The following is a 13,954-nucleotide window of genomic DNA, read 5'->3' as shown; positions in this document are numbered from 1 at the left end:
TATTTTTAGTAGAGACAGGGTTTCGCCATGTTGCCCAGGCAGGTCTTGAACTCCTGATCTGAGGCATTCTGCCTGCCTAGGCCTCCCGAAGTGCTAGGATTACAGGCGTGAGCCACTGTGCCTGGCCAGTTTTATTTACTTTACATTAGTAGGGTTCAATCCATTAGTAACCTGTCACTGTTTACCTTGTGACTCTGTTACAAACTTGGAACATCAGTACATCTATGTTCTTTCAATTTTGAGATTCGCTTTAGATTTTTCAAAGAAGCTTTTGTTTTTTTTGTGTGTGTGTGTGATCATTTTCTATTGGAATTAATTACAAGATGAATGCCAAAATTTTAATTTGAAAGTACACCCTTTGCAACATTGATAACACTGTCCACTGATTAGTTATTGATGTTATGTTGCTGTTCCACAGCGTATTCAAACCACTGTGTGATTCAGAGATGGACTTCTAGAAATTTTTTTTTGTGAAAAAAAAAAACAACAAAAAACACAGACCATTATATTTTCAAGTAATCAGAGCTACCAAAGAAGAAACCACTACGAAATACAGCTTCACATCAAATTGATGACAAAGAGTATGTGAGTTGTATGACAAGTGATGAAAAACTGCACATGAAGGTAAACAAATTCATGCAGGTGAGCAGAACACCTGCCGGGTAGACATGGTGTGAGAAAAACATCACTGACAGCAGAGATACAGTGAAGTGTGCATGATGTTTTGTTTTTATTTTCTATTATGTTGAAAAGGCAATAATACTATCTTAGCATTGTCGTGAAATCTAAATTAGTTAATTAAGCAAGCATTTGATAAATGGTTTAAACACACTAGGTTATAATTAAGCATATATAATAGACCATGGATGGATTTATGACATCTATTTTATACTGTTACATTTTCCAACATTATGTATCCTCATAGAATTTGGAAGCTATTTTAAACCCTCTGCTACACTTGCTCCATGCTGTCTTTATGCATCAAGATACGCAAATGGCAGAACCCAAACAGGAAAGTCATTGCCAAAAGCCAGTGCAGAAAGAGATGCAGAGACAGAGAGAGACAGAGAGACAGAGGTTTCAGCAACCTGCAGCCATCAAAGGAATCAACAAATGTTATACATGGCTTGTAACACTGAATGTGAGGCCTGAAGTAAAACACATACATCTCAGCTTAGACCTCATGGAACAAGAAAAATATGAAATCCACAGAAGGCCACTCCAGAGTGGAAGACTCCCTTCATGTGTGAAAAATTACAAGACTTTCTCATTAAGGTGGATTTGGAAACTGGTCTCAGAGTTCATTACCTATGCTTTATAGTTCTTTGTATTTATTACTGGCTTATTAAGCAGTCTGGATTCAATCAGGTATAAATATTAAACATCATATGTTATCTTGCCACTGGTCAGCTATGCTTTTGTATTTCATTGATTCTAAGATGCACATTTTATAAAACATATTTTAGGGTTGCCGAAGTCAGGATGCATCTTGAAACCAACAAGTATCTTTAAGTTAATAAAGCTAAGAATATTTAATTTCCTCTTTCCATCTTTTAACAATATATATGGCAGGTCCCACAACTTCCTAGTAACTTTTGAGTAAAAACAACCCAAAGTTCGTTTCAGGCCAGTTGAATACTTTACTTTCATATCTAGTTTAACTCTTTCACCTCTTCTTTATCTTTAGTACCCATCAGGACTTTGCCTGTGACATCTGCAGAAGGGAACACATATTTCTTTTCTACTTATCTTTGTCTGTATTTGCATTTTACACAGAGGCAGAGAGATATGTTTTATCAAGTACTACATATTTCTTTTCTCAATGCCTAAATTTTCAAAATACAAAATGGCAGAATGCAAAAATGTTTCCTGGTCAGGTCCTAGGGGAACTCTTCTCCCTCCCTATACTTCTTCTGTTGGGGTTAGAAAGAGGAATAGGATGTATGCTATGTTGGTGTATGTTTAATTATAACCAAGTGTGTTTACTTTATACCATTTATTGAATGTTTGCTTAATATGCTTAGTTCTCATGGCAACACTTAAAAGTATTATTATCTCCATATTAGAGAGATGAGATCATTGCTAGAACTAGGATTTAACCATGTTTCTTGGCCACTAGGAAAAATATTTTCTTAAAACACCATATTAAAGAACTACAGTGTTGGCATTGATCATTGAGACATAGGTATATATGCACTGGGTGTATCTAAGATGACCAGGAAAGTTAAGGTTCTAGTGCTCAAAATGAGAAAAACTTTCAAAGCAGCACCACCTCCCACCTGGGTCAATTTGCCAGTGGTAAGACTTGTCTTTGTCTGTATTTGCATTTTACCCAAACACGGTACCACGTATTTCTTTCCTCAATGCCTACATTTTCTTTTCTTTTTTCTTTTCTTTTTTTTTAGATGGAGTCTAACTTTGTTGCCGAGGCTAGAATGCAGTGGCATGGTCTTGTCTCACCATAACTCCGCCTCCTGGGTCCAAGTGATTCTTGTGCCTCAGCCTCCTGAGTAGCTGGGATTTTGGGGACATACCACCACACCCGGCTAATTTTTGTATTTTTAATAGAGACGGGGTTTCACCATGTTGGCCAGGCTGGTCTCGTACTCCCAGCTTCAAGTGATCTGCTTGCCTTGGCCTCCTAAAGTGCTGGGGTTATAGGCGTGAGCCACCACGCCCAGCCCTCAATGCCTAAATTTTCAAAAGACAAAATGACAGAATGCAAAAAATGTATTTCTAGAACAAATCTTAGAGATGTAGAAGTAGTCTCTCCTTTGTGCCCCTATATTTTCATTCATTGATAAGGATGTGTACACAATTTTGTAATTCCTAGAGTTAAGTAATTTGGTAATTTATTTAACTGGTAAACACTTCTACTGTCATCATTCTTTGCCTGTGCAACAGCACAAGCTTCTCCACCGTTCTCCCAATTCTTACTCTTGCCAACCCCCAATATGTTGACCACGCCACAGCTTCATGTGTAAATCTTCTCATTCATTCTTCCATTTATTTAACATGTATCACATATGGCAACCATTATGTTAAGTACTGCCTAAGCCTCATGGTCTATCATCCGGAACAGTGGTCCCCGACGTTTTTGGCACTGGGGACCGGTTTCATGGAAGACAATTTTTTCATGGGCTGGGTCAGGGGATAGTTTTCAGATGAAACTACCCCACCTCAGATCATTAGGCATTAGTTAGATTCTCATAAGGGGCATGCAACATAGTTCCCTTTCATGTGCAGTTCAGAATAGGGTTTGCACTCCTAAGTGAATCTAATGCCACTGCTGATCTGACAGGAGGTGGAGCTCAAGCAGTAATGCGCGATGGCTTGCAGCTCACCTCCTGCTGTGTGGCCTGGTTCCTAATAGGCCACAGATGGATACCAGTCCACAGCCCTGGGGTTGGAGACCCCTTATCTAGAGGACAGGCTTGTGTTCTTGGCGGGGAGTTGGATATGAACATACAGATATATCCCAGAATTTGGAGAAAACAAACAAGGTTCTGAGATAGAAAGTAACTTAGAGAGGCTTCTTTTATGTAGGATGGTCAGGGAAACTCCATTGAGGAAGTGACATTTATGCTGTTACCAGAAGGAAGTTATGTAGAGTGGTTGGTGGGGGCGAACCAGAAAAGCATCTTGGGAAGAATGAAGAGCTAAAGCCCTGAAATAGGAAAGCATGACATTTCTAGGAACAGAAAAAAATCAGTGTGGCCAGATCATAACGTGAACCAGGTGGAAGTGTATTAAATGGGTTGAGAAATAATACAGAGGTTGAATTTTATTAAAAATGCAAATAAGAAAAATACTGATAGATTTTAAGTAGGGACTTATCCCAGCTTGATTTGTATGGACAGAAATCGCTTTGATTTCTCTTTGGAGGAAATACTGAAGGAAGATAAGATGGAGGCTTGGAAGTTAGTCAAAAGCCTGAGCAGTGATGATGGTTTGATTCTAAGTGGTACAATTGTAAACAGAACACAAGATAGATGGTGGAGAGAGTATGAATGGGATTTGTTAATGATTTAGTAGTTGTAACAGAAAAGAAGAAATAAAAAATAAAAATTAGGCTTCTGTTGCAAGTTACTCTGTCTATACTGGTGCATTTACAGATATAAATAAGATTGAGAATTGGGATGGGTTTAAAGAAAGAATGGGTCAAGACTTCTATGTTCTGTTGAGTTGGCTTTGAGACAATCTAGTAGACTAGTTAAGAATGTGGTAGCAAAATGTGAATCTAGAGATCTCAAATATATCATAGATCTGATTGGAAATATAAATTCATTAGTTATTCCCACGAAGGATCTCACACAGAAAGAGAGAGGTGGGTACAGAATTGAGCTTCTAATGTATCTTAGTAGTACTTAAAAGTTAGGTAGAGACTAGGCAAGGTAGCCCACACGTCTGTAATCCCAGCACTTTGGGAGGCTGAGGCAGGTGGATTTCTTGAGTCCAGGAGTTCGAGACCAGCCTGGGCAATATGGCAAAACTCTGTTTCTACAAAAAATTGAGCTGGGCGTGTTGGTGTATGCCTATAGTCCCAACTTCTCAGGAGGCTGAGGTGGGAGGATCGCTTGAGCACTGGAGGTAGAAGCTGCAGTGAGCCCTGATCGCACCACTGCACTCCAGCCTGGGTAACAGAGAGAGACCCTGGTTAAAAAAAAAAAAAAAAAAAAAGTCGTCTGGGCGCGGTGGCTCGCACCTGTAACCCTAGCACTTTGGGAGGCCGAGGTGGGCAGATTGCCTGAGCTCAAGGAGCTCAGACCAGCCTGGGCAACATGGTGAAACCCCATCTTTACTAAAATACAAAAAGTTAGCTGGGCATGGTGGTGCGTGCCTGTAGTCCCAGCTTCTGGGGAGGCTGAGGCAGAAGAATCACTTGAACCCAGCAGGCGGAGGTTGCAGTGAGCTGAGATCGTGCCACTGCACTCCAGCCTGGGTGACAGAGCTGAGACTGTCTCAAAGAGACAAAAAAGGCAGACAGAGGAAGAGGATCCAATACGGCAACTGTTGAGGAAAAGCCAATAAGGGTTAAGGAAATTTAAATTTGTAGGTAATGATGTTTTGGAAGCTGACAAAACATAATGGTTAGAGAAGGAAAGATTTTGTTTAATGCTACTAAGAAGTCACATAATATGAGGGTAGAGAAACAAATGACGGTATAAAATCTGGCAACATGGAGACGATTGGTAAGAAAATTCAAGAACAATGTTTATAATGTTTCATAACTTCCTCATAGCTCTTAGGGTAAATACATATTCTTGGAACCTGCAAGGCCTGGCAAGATTTGGCCATCATCTCCCTCTGAAACCTCCTTATTTTCCAGGCTCTGCTTCTTTCTACATCAGCCACACATCTCTTCCTGTTCCTTGAACACAGTCTCCTCCTTTAAATTTATTATTTCTGCCTAGAATACTTTCCTTCTCCTCATACTCATTTAACTTATTTTATTCAGGTCTAGCTCCATTGCTTTTTATTCCAGGAAAACTTCCCAACCTCCAGAATAGACCAAATATCCTATTATATGCTTAAATCACAGTGTGGAAGTATTGCCTTTGTGATGAAAGTGTCATGATGACTGGATAATTAATTATTGTGTCTTCCACTAAAGTGTAGATAGGGAAGAAAGCATGACTGTTTTTGCTCACCATTTTTTCCTCATGTCAGGTAAAATGACTGGATTACATTAGGAACTTGCTCTGTATTTGTTGAATGAATGAGTGAATGAATGCACGAACGAATGAGTAACATCTGCCTCTGTAGTTAACTTGTAATCTGTTTCTGTCTTTATATAACCTCTACTGTATGTAGCCTTAAAAATCTGGAAAATGACTTGATTGATTTCAGTAAATATTAAGTTTTTAAGCTTTTAAAAATCTATTGTAAGTTGATTAACTATGATTATTTTGAAATTTTCTTCATCAAAATTTGAGATGACTTTGGATACATACTGTTTTCAGCTACTCAACAAGTGCCATTATATTTACTATGTATGAAATCTGGTGTTACTTCCTGCCCATTTCCTAGACTCAGTTGTTCTTTGCAAAATACCCATTTATCAGCAACCAGCCCACCCTCCCTCTGGGAATCAGTGAGAGTGGATCACATCAGTATGTCATAAATACTCCTCCTGTTTTCTTTGAGAGTTTTCTGCTGATGCAAGCGGAAGGCTTGGATGCCAGGCCTGTATGTGATACAGTAGAAATTTCCCCAGATGCCCTGTGGAAAGACAAGCTGCTACCTGGAGTCCTTCCTGGATGTCTGGCTTAGTGTAGTATACCATCAAGGACAACCTGGCTCTGTCTCCTAACAAGCTGCTAGGGCCTTCCCTCTTGTCTACCCTCCTGACAGCCTGGACCTCAGGCTAACAAACCTCTGGGTTGCCACTGTCTCCATTCTGAGCCATCAGAATTGTATATACATTCATCTGCTGATGTCTCTGTATTTCAAGTTGTATGTCTTTATGCCTCTATAATATACAGTACAGATTTTGCTACTTAAAATTCTTGTATTTCCTATAGACACTAAACTCAATTTTAACACAATGAGTATGTTAAAACATTATATATGTGTTGGATTAACACATATAATGCAACTCATTTGTTGCTAATCTATCTTGGATTCCTTGGGTAGAATCTGTCTTCTCACCTGTCTGAAATGGAATTGAATCTCCTAACTTCTTACTATTTTTTTAAAGCCACAAATCCCTTTTAAAATGTCTGTTTAAGGCTGCTAAACTCACATTGTTATAGAGTATATTTTATATACTTTTCTTCCTTTTAAAAGATCATATACACTTTTCTCCTGGCCTCTAATTTTGCCAAATATTCTGCCATAACAGCAAGCTCACAGAACACAAGTATTTGCTTAAAGATATTTAAAGCAAATCCCCAAAGAGTTTTCTGTTGCAAATGTATTTTAAGACATAGGCTGAGGAGCTGAGTATTCAAATCCATGAGTTCTGACACTGATGTTTTATTAGGCCTACCCACATGAAAATTAGTGCTTACTTGCACAGTTATCTTATTTAAAAATACATTTGCAAAAAGAGAATAATTTCATTTTCACTGATTCAGAGGTCTATCTTTTAGAGTATTATAAACTTACATAGTACAAAAAGATTGGTAAAAGGGATGAGAAAAACAAAGGGCAATAGTAAGGTGAGTAAGGAAAGCAAAATGAAACTTGGAGACTTGGGTTCTAAATATAGCTTGTCTACATCCTAGCTGCAAGATCTTAGACAACTCAACTAACCTCTCTGGACATCACAGATAAAATGGGGAATAATAACATTATCTAGCTCAAGGGTATTGTACAAATTATACAATATATGTAAAGTGCAAAGCATAGTTCCTGCACATAGTAAGTGCTCCATAAGTTAAATATAATAATAATAATAGTAAAATAATATTCTTAACTACAATCTTATTAAAAGGTTATTACCTAGAGTTTAAGCTGTGGGGTTATTCCCATTTGCACAAAGTGTGATAGAAATTTGGCTCTGTAGTTCCTAGCAGCCAATGTAAGAGTAAAACAAAAAAGTTTGTAAGTATCAAAAGATTTATTTACTTAAATATAAGAACCCTAAAATAATGCTTCCAAACTAGGGTTTGCAGAATACCACAAGGGCTCTGTCTGTCTAAAAGTCCCCCAAGCATTATCTATTGTTCAAATAAATGAGTTGCACATGTGTGTACTTTTATTTTTAAAGGCATATAGATATTGTATTAATAAAACCAATTCATCTAATTGTATTGTTGAATTTATACTTTTTGGCAGTAGGCATTTTCCTAATAGATGGACTTAACTAAGAACATCAGAAAGGTGAAGAGCATTGTGCTAATACAATTCGTTGTCTTATTTGTTAAAAAAGTTGAAAAAGTGTTGCTGAGAAAAAGGAAACAAGTTAACTTTTGTTAAAGATATCTCTTGGTTTTCACTGTCCTTTCCCTCATCAGTAGCACCAAGAACATCTTAAGTCGCAGAAACATTAGTTTTTGGAAGCAGGGTTTGCTGTAACTATAGTAGAAATGACATTCTGATTCCACTCCTAGCTTCACAAGGATATCTGTGAAAGATTTGGGGCAAAACTGTTAAGCTGTCTGAAAGTGCTTTTGCATAAGAAATGGGTTTTACTGCTAAAACTGTCATATTGCTGAGTTTTGAATGCCCTAATGGTAAATGATACTGGGTTGCCAAAAATAACCAGATTAGTAGTTTTTTCATTCATTTGGCCATCTCAGTAAGTCAAATATTGATACTTTCTACTAAGTCATCTTGCCAACCCCCATTTTGTTATACTTATGCTGAATCTGTTTCTCATCTCTTAAGTGAGAAAATTATTGATTATTTTGTGGGGATTTAATTTAAAAAAATGGTAATGGATACTGTAAAGGAGCATTATTTGGATGGTTTAAAAACATCTTCCTTGATGGGAAAATCTTTTAAAAGGCTTTCTAACTTGGTGTAATTACTTGAATTAAGGAAGTGCAATGCCATTCTACTGACTTAGAACAACTTTTTTGACTTCCTGCAAAGAGGACCCTTACAGTATTTTTGGAGAAGTTAGTAAAACCGAATCTGACATCATCACCTAGCAGTGCATGCAGCTAGCAAGTGGTTTGTTCTTAGGGTAACAGAGGAGGAAATTGTTCCTCGTCTGATAAGACAACAGTGGAGAGTATGCATTTATTTATTTACTTTTACATTTTTGATTCGTTTTTACAGAGAAAAACTTCTACAGAGATAACAATTATTTTGCTTTTCAGAAGGACGCATGCTGTTTCTTAGGGACACGGCTGACTTCCAGATATGACCATGTATTTGTGGCTTAAACTCTTGGCATTTGGCTTCGCTTTTCTGGACACAGAAGTATTTGTGACAGGTAAGTACAAGGATATTAATATTTTTTAAATTATTTTTTCTCTTTTGGAGGAATGTTTGAAATAGACATAAAAATAATTTAAATGTGTTGGTAACTGGAAGTGAGAAGCCTGCTGTAAACCATCAAGATTGTTGTCTCAGGGAGACATAGCTAGTTGTGTGACAGAATACATTGTTTCTGTTTACAAAGACATAAATATTTCGGGACAAAAAATACAATTTTAAAAGGAAAGCATTGTCTATCTGTACCTTTATTTACAACTGTTCAAAGATATTACAAAAGCAACATTATTACTTAACTTCCAAAGTGACAATAACACACATTTATAAAAGCCTGAGAATTTTTTTATGATAAAATAAGTGAGTTTTTATTCTTTTAACAAATTTGATCTTTTAAAAAGTCATAAAACAGCTTTGGTTGTATGTAAGCCACTCCCTCTTTTCAGACCTGAAGTTTGCTTCCTCAAATTTTGAATTTAATTGACATATTTTATTGAATACTTGGGTATATAATAGTTCAAAAATATATTGAGATATTTAGTAAAATATTAACTTTCTGCAATTTTTATCACAGAATGTATTTTAAATCAAGTTTTTAGTTTCTTGTTAATAGTTTTAATACATTTTTGCTTTAGAAATTCTTGTGGAGCCACCGCCCTTCCTGGGTGGTGGGTAAATATTACAGCCTTGATGAGATAGAAATATTTAAACTCTTAAAAATCATGCAAATGCTGTATTCAGTAGGAAAATGCAACTAATTGGACTTCCAGTGCCTATTAAAGTTTGAAATCTTTGCACGTTTATGGTCTATTCAATGGATAGTTCTTGAGCGGCGTCAATATGAATCATGAGTACATTTCAATAGATTATAGAATGTAACTAATAATTAATATTTAATGTTTCTCTTTATGATGTAGTATCTAAAAGGACATTGAAAATAAAATTTTTGTAGAAATTCCAAAAAGTATAAAAAGTATTTTAAAACAACTTGCTTATTACAATTCTCTTTGAAGTCTTTTTTTGACTTTTACCGTTCTTCTTTCCTCTGAAAGTCAGGGAAGTAGCTACCTCTTGAGCATGTTACATTGACAATTTCTATTTGGAGTAACCTAAGAGAGAGGAAAGAAAAACAACATAAGATTTTTGTTGTTGTTGTTGTGGCTGTTTTGCTTTTTATTGCAAAGGTGAATTTTTAAAAAAATCTATATAGTTGCAGCATTTGTCTTAGTACAGAAAATGTTTATCAAGTTACCATCCCTTTAAAGCTTATGATAATAAAAAGTAAATTATAAAGAATAATAATTTCAATGAAGTGATATATGTATATTATCACAAATCAGAACAGATTTTCATTTAAAATTCCCACTCAGGAAATGTCAAAAAGCGTTTTTAAATGAGCATAAAGAAATACTGAGACGTTTTGTAAGCCAGAATATTTTTCTTCTCTTCATATTCATTTAACTTCTATTATTTTCTTCAGGTCTAGCTCCATTGCTTTTTATTGCAGGCAAACTTCCCAACCTCCCGAATAGACCAAATATCCTATTATATGCTTAAATCAGAGTGTGAAATATTTCCTTTGTGAATAAAAATTCAACTCATTCTATTACAGGATTTTTTTTTAACCATAAGACACATCTTTGAATTTATAATTGAAATAATATGATGGGGTCTAGAAACCTTTATATCAACTTTGCTGAATGATTTATACCATAGCAAATAAATGGATATACATAAATTTATTTTGAAAACTCAAGTTTATCTTCAGTTGCTCACATAAATATTGAGAGCAAACATTTTTCTAAAAGACATTTGTAGACTCCCTGAGATATATGCTTATTTGTGGAAAAGCATATACAGATATAATCATTTGTATCTGCAAATATTGTTTATAATCCTTTCAAGTTGCAAGAAACATTTTGTGATTTAATGTATAATTTAGAAAATTCTTAATGCTTTAAATTATTTATTTTTCTTTTTTAGCAACAAATGAGTTGGATTCTATGTTTCATTTTAACGTGTTAAAATTAGTTTAGTGCCTACAGGAAATAATAAACTTTTGGGGAACAAAATTTATATTGTATGCTGTAAAGGCATAAAGAAATAGAGCCAAATGTAGAGAGCCATCAATGGTAACTCTATGCACAATTCAAATATTTTATTTAATCTCTAAAATGCACACACGGACAAGGCCAAAGTTAATCTTTGCCAGGGCAACAACCAGGCAGGGTTCAGTTTTACTCAAGACTTCCTAATCCTCTTGCTCTGTGCCTCTTTGCCATGGCAACTGGAAGCCAAACTTTGTTTAGAATTTCTAAATAATGTTAGGGGACAATGATGGTTTTAAGAAGGCAGGTGAGGGTGAGTGTTCTCTGGTTCTAATAAAGTTGTAATGCCAGGCAGATCTACCACACTATAGCATGGCAGTTAGGAGTATATGAGTTATGGTATGTGAGGTATATGATTAGTTTTGTTATGAGTCATAACAGTTAAGACTCATTTCCTGGACATAATTCTTCATTTTTCCATCTGTATTAAAAATATATAGCTCATGTTATAAACATGGACTGTGCCTTGCACATCACAGACATTCAATGAAAATTATTTAATTGAATTTGGTAAGCAGTCCTATTAAGTTCTAAATACTCCATAATTTAGAGATTTGGGAATGTGATTAGAATTACTTATTAATTTGAAAAAAAATGTCCTACTAAAAACCTGCCTGTGACCTTTATCATTGCTAAAGTTTGAAATGTACTTTGTTAGAGGAAAGACTACGGGCTAGGGCCTATATTATCTTTTTCTCTTTTGTTCTGTGTAAGTAAGTATAGGGGCAGAGTAGTTAGCTTGAACTTAGTTCTTTCTTTGTTCTGGACTATTTGCTATCCTCTCACCAGTGACAATTAACCAGTATAGAAATATAGATGTTTCTACATTGTTCATATACTTGAACATATATTTCTTTATGTAGATACTCACACATAAACTAGTTATATATTGGTGGGTTTTATATACTAGTCAGTCTATCTGTCTATCTATCTATCTATCTATCTATCTATCTATCTATCTATCTATCTATCGGTTCTCCATGTTTGTCTATTTGGCGTTCCCATGAACTTCAGACCTTCGCCTGTGTTCTCTTTTCTCCATTTGGTTACGTATCATTGCCTACTATGTGTTGATCACTCTGATTCTCCATCTCTAGACTCATCCCTCAGAAACACGGAACTTACTACCTTTCCTAAATCCAGACATTAACATGCCCCCCAAGTCCTGAAATTTTGCTTTGTAATAATCTCTAATAACTTCTTGCTTTGACACCTCCATTGCCATCATCTTAATTCATGGCTTTATTATTTCTCACCTGTAAAATTGTAATAGTTTTTTAATCAGTCTGAAGTCTCATCCTTTTTTTAATGTAATATACAGCTTAAAAAGTAAAATAAAAAGTGAAGGGTTACTGATTTCTTCTCATTGGCTTTGGTATAAATTCTAATCTTTTTTGCCAGAGAAACTGGTTCCACTAATGATCTGGGGGCTAGGCCTGGAGCTGGGAAGGGATCTTTTTTCTTTTCTTTCTTTCTTTCTTTCTTTCTTTCTTTCTTTCTTTCTTTCTTTCTTTCTTTCTTTCTCTCTCTCTCTCTCTCTCTCTTTCTTTCTTTCTTTCTTTCTTTCTTTCTTTCTTTCTTTCTTTCTTTCTTTCCTTTTCTTCTATGATTGATTAAAAGAAAACAAACAGGAGGTAGTTTTAACACCCACCTCTATACTTTCTCAAGGTGTTTAAGGTTCTGGGCAAATCCTACTTCTTCTATTATGTTCTCTTATGTCACTTTTGCCACAAAATATTTCCATTGAATTGCACACTTTTTATCACCTTTTCTTGGCATTTTTCAAGTCATTTCAATCTGCTCTTTTTTGTGATGATGATTGATGATGATGATGACATGTGAATTAGTGGATTTCTTGACATTGTAACCTACATGAAATCAGGTATAGGAGACACAAAAGGCATAAACGCATAGTTCCCATATCTAATTTTTCACCAGACACTGAATAAATCATAGATTAAAAAAAATAAAACTGCAGATTGTAGTGACAAAGGAAAGGAAAATTTTCAAAGAGGGAAGTCAAAAAGAGGGAGAATATGAGATAAAAAAATTAACCAGAGGCGAAGTGGGAGGATGAAGACAGCAAGACTATTTTGTCCAGATTAAATTAAGTTGATTTTGGATCTAGATGTTTACAGTCTTGCCTTTTTGTTTTTGTTTGTTTATTTGTTTGTTTTTTCTTTGCTCCCTTTCTTACTCTCCTTATCTCACCTCTTGTCTGGAAAGATCCTCCTGACTTCCTAAAAGTTCATAGTTTGAGAATGTTTTTCCTAAATTTTCTTTGATCTGCTCTTTGGACACTCTAGGTAATGTAATTTGGAGGGTCAATTTTATTTTTCAGATACACATACCCATAGGAGAAAAAGCAAGGAATGGGAGGGAAATACAAATGTAGCGGAGTGATAACACAAACAGATCAGGTCCAGTCATGGCAATTGCTGGTTTGAACACTGATGCTAGTGCTCTGGGATTGCTTGCAAGGGCAGATGGAATATGGTGCACCCTAGGTGTTGCATTATTTGCACGCCAAAAGTTTGTAGAGAGCTGGGAATAATTTCTTTTCAGATAGTGTGGTGATGAATGTCAATCTGAGTAGGTAAGGGGCAGAGATTTGTACTGAGGTTGATTCATTCTCTTAGTAAATACATAATGTTCACAAAGGCAAGGTTTCATCTTCAGACCATGTGTGTATATGTCACTTTGGTGCAGAGAGAGAAATTTTTCATCAGTGCTGACCTTTGATTTTTTTTTCTAGACATCTTATAGATTTAAGTAGTTATTTACATGGGAAACAATTAGAATGGAAATTTAACATATCTTCAGTTTAAAATTAATTTCTGTCTAGTCTAAATATCTTTGTAAGTACTAGACACTCAATCCCATAGCAGTGGCCTTTTACCAAAGGGTTAGTGCTATGACTTTTGCATACATAAAGACCCCACTTTTTAAGATATGATACA

General features: G+C 35.6%; 1 protein-coding gene across 6 annotated transcripts in view; it reads left to right on the top strand.

The window, feature by feature from the left end:
• Positions 1–7,959: 7,959 nt before the first annotated feature.
• Positions 7,960–13,954, top strand: part of PTPRC (protein tyrosine phosphatase receptor type C) — a 119,868-nt gene continuing 113,873 nt past the window's right edge. For 3 of the 6 annotated variants that reach the window (XM_019028425.4, XM_019028411.4, XM_063709788.1), the window contains exons 1-2: positions 8,586–8,683; positions 8,772–8,887. In XM_019028425.4, coding sequence (XP_018883970.2) covers positions 8,815–8,887 — 73 coding nt within the window. In that variant the 5' untranslated portion in view covers positions 8,586–8,683; positions 8,772–8,814. Of the gene's footprint in view, positions 8,684–8,771; positions 8,888–13,954 lie in introns of all 6 variants that reach the window. The other 3 variants (XM_055378639.2, XM_055378638.2, XM_019028416.4) reach the window with 2 other exon arrangements.

Source organism: Gorilla gorilla, chromosome 1 (genome assembly GCF_029281585.2).
Source record: "Gorilla gorilla gorilla isolate KB3781 chromosome 1, NHGRI_mGorGor1-v2.1_pri, whole genome shotgun sequence".
NCBI classification, from domain to species: Eukaryota; Metazoa; Chordata; class Mammalia; order Primates; family Hominidae; genus Gorilla; species Gorilla gorilla.
Note: the sequence above shows the minus strand (reverse complement) of the source record. Positions and strands in the feature narration are given on the sequence as shown.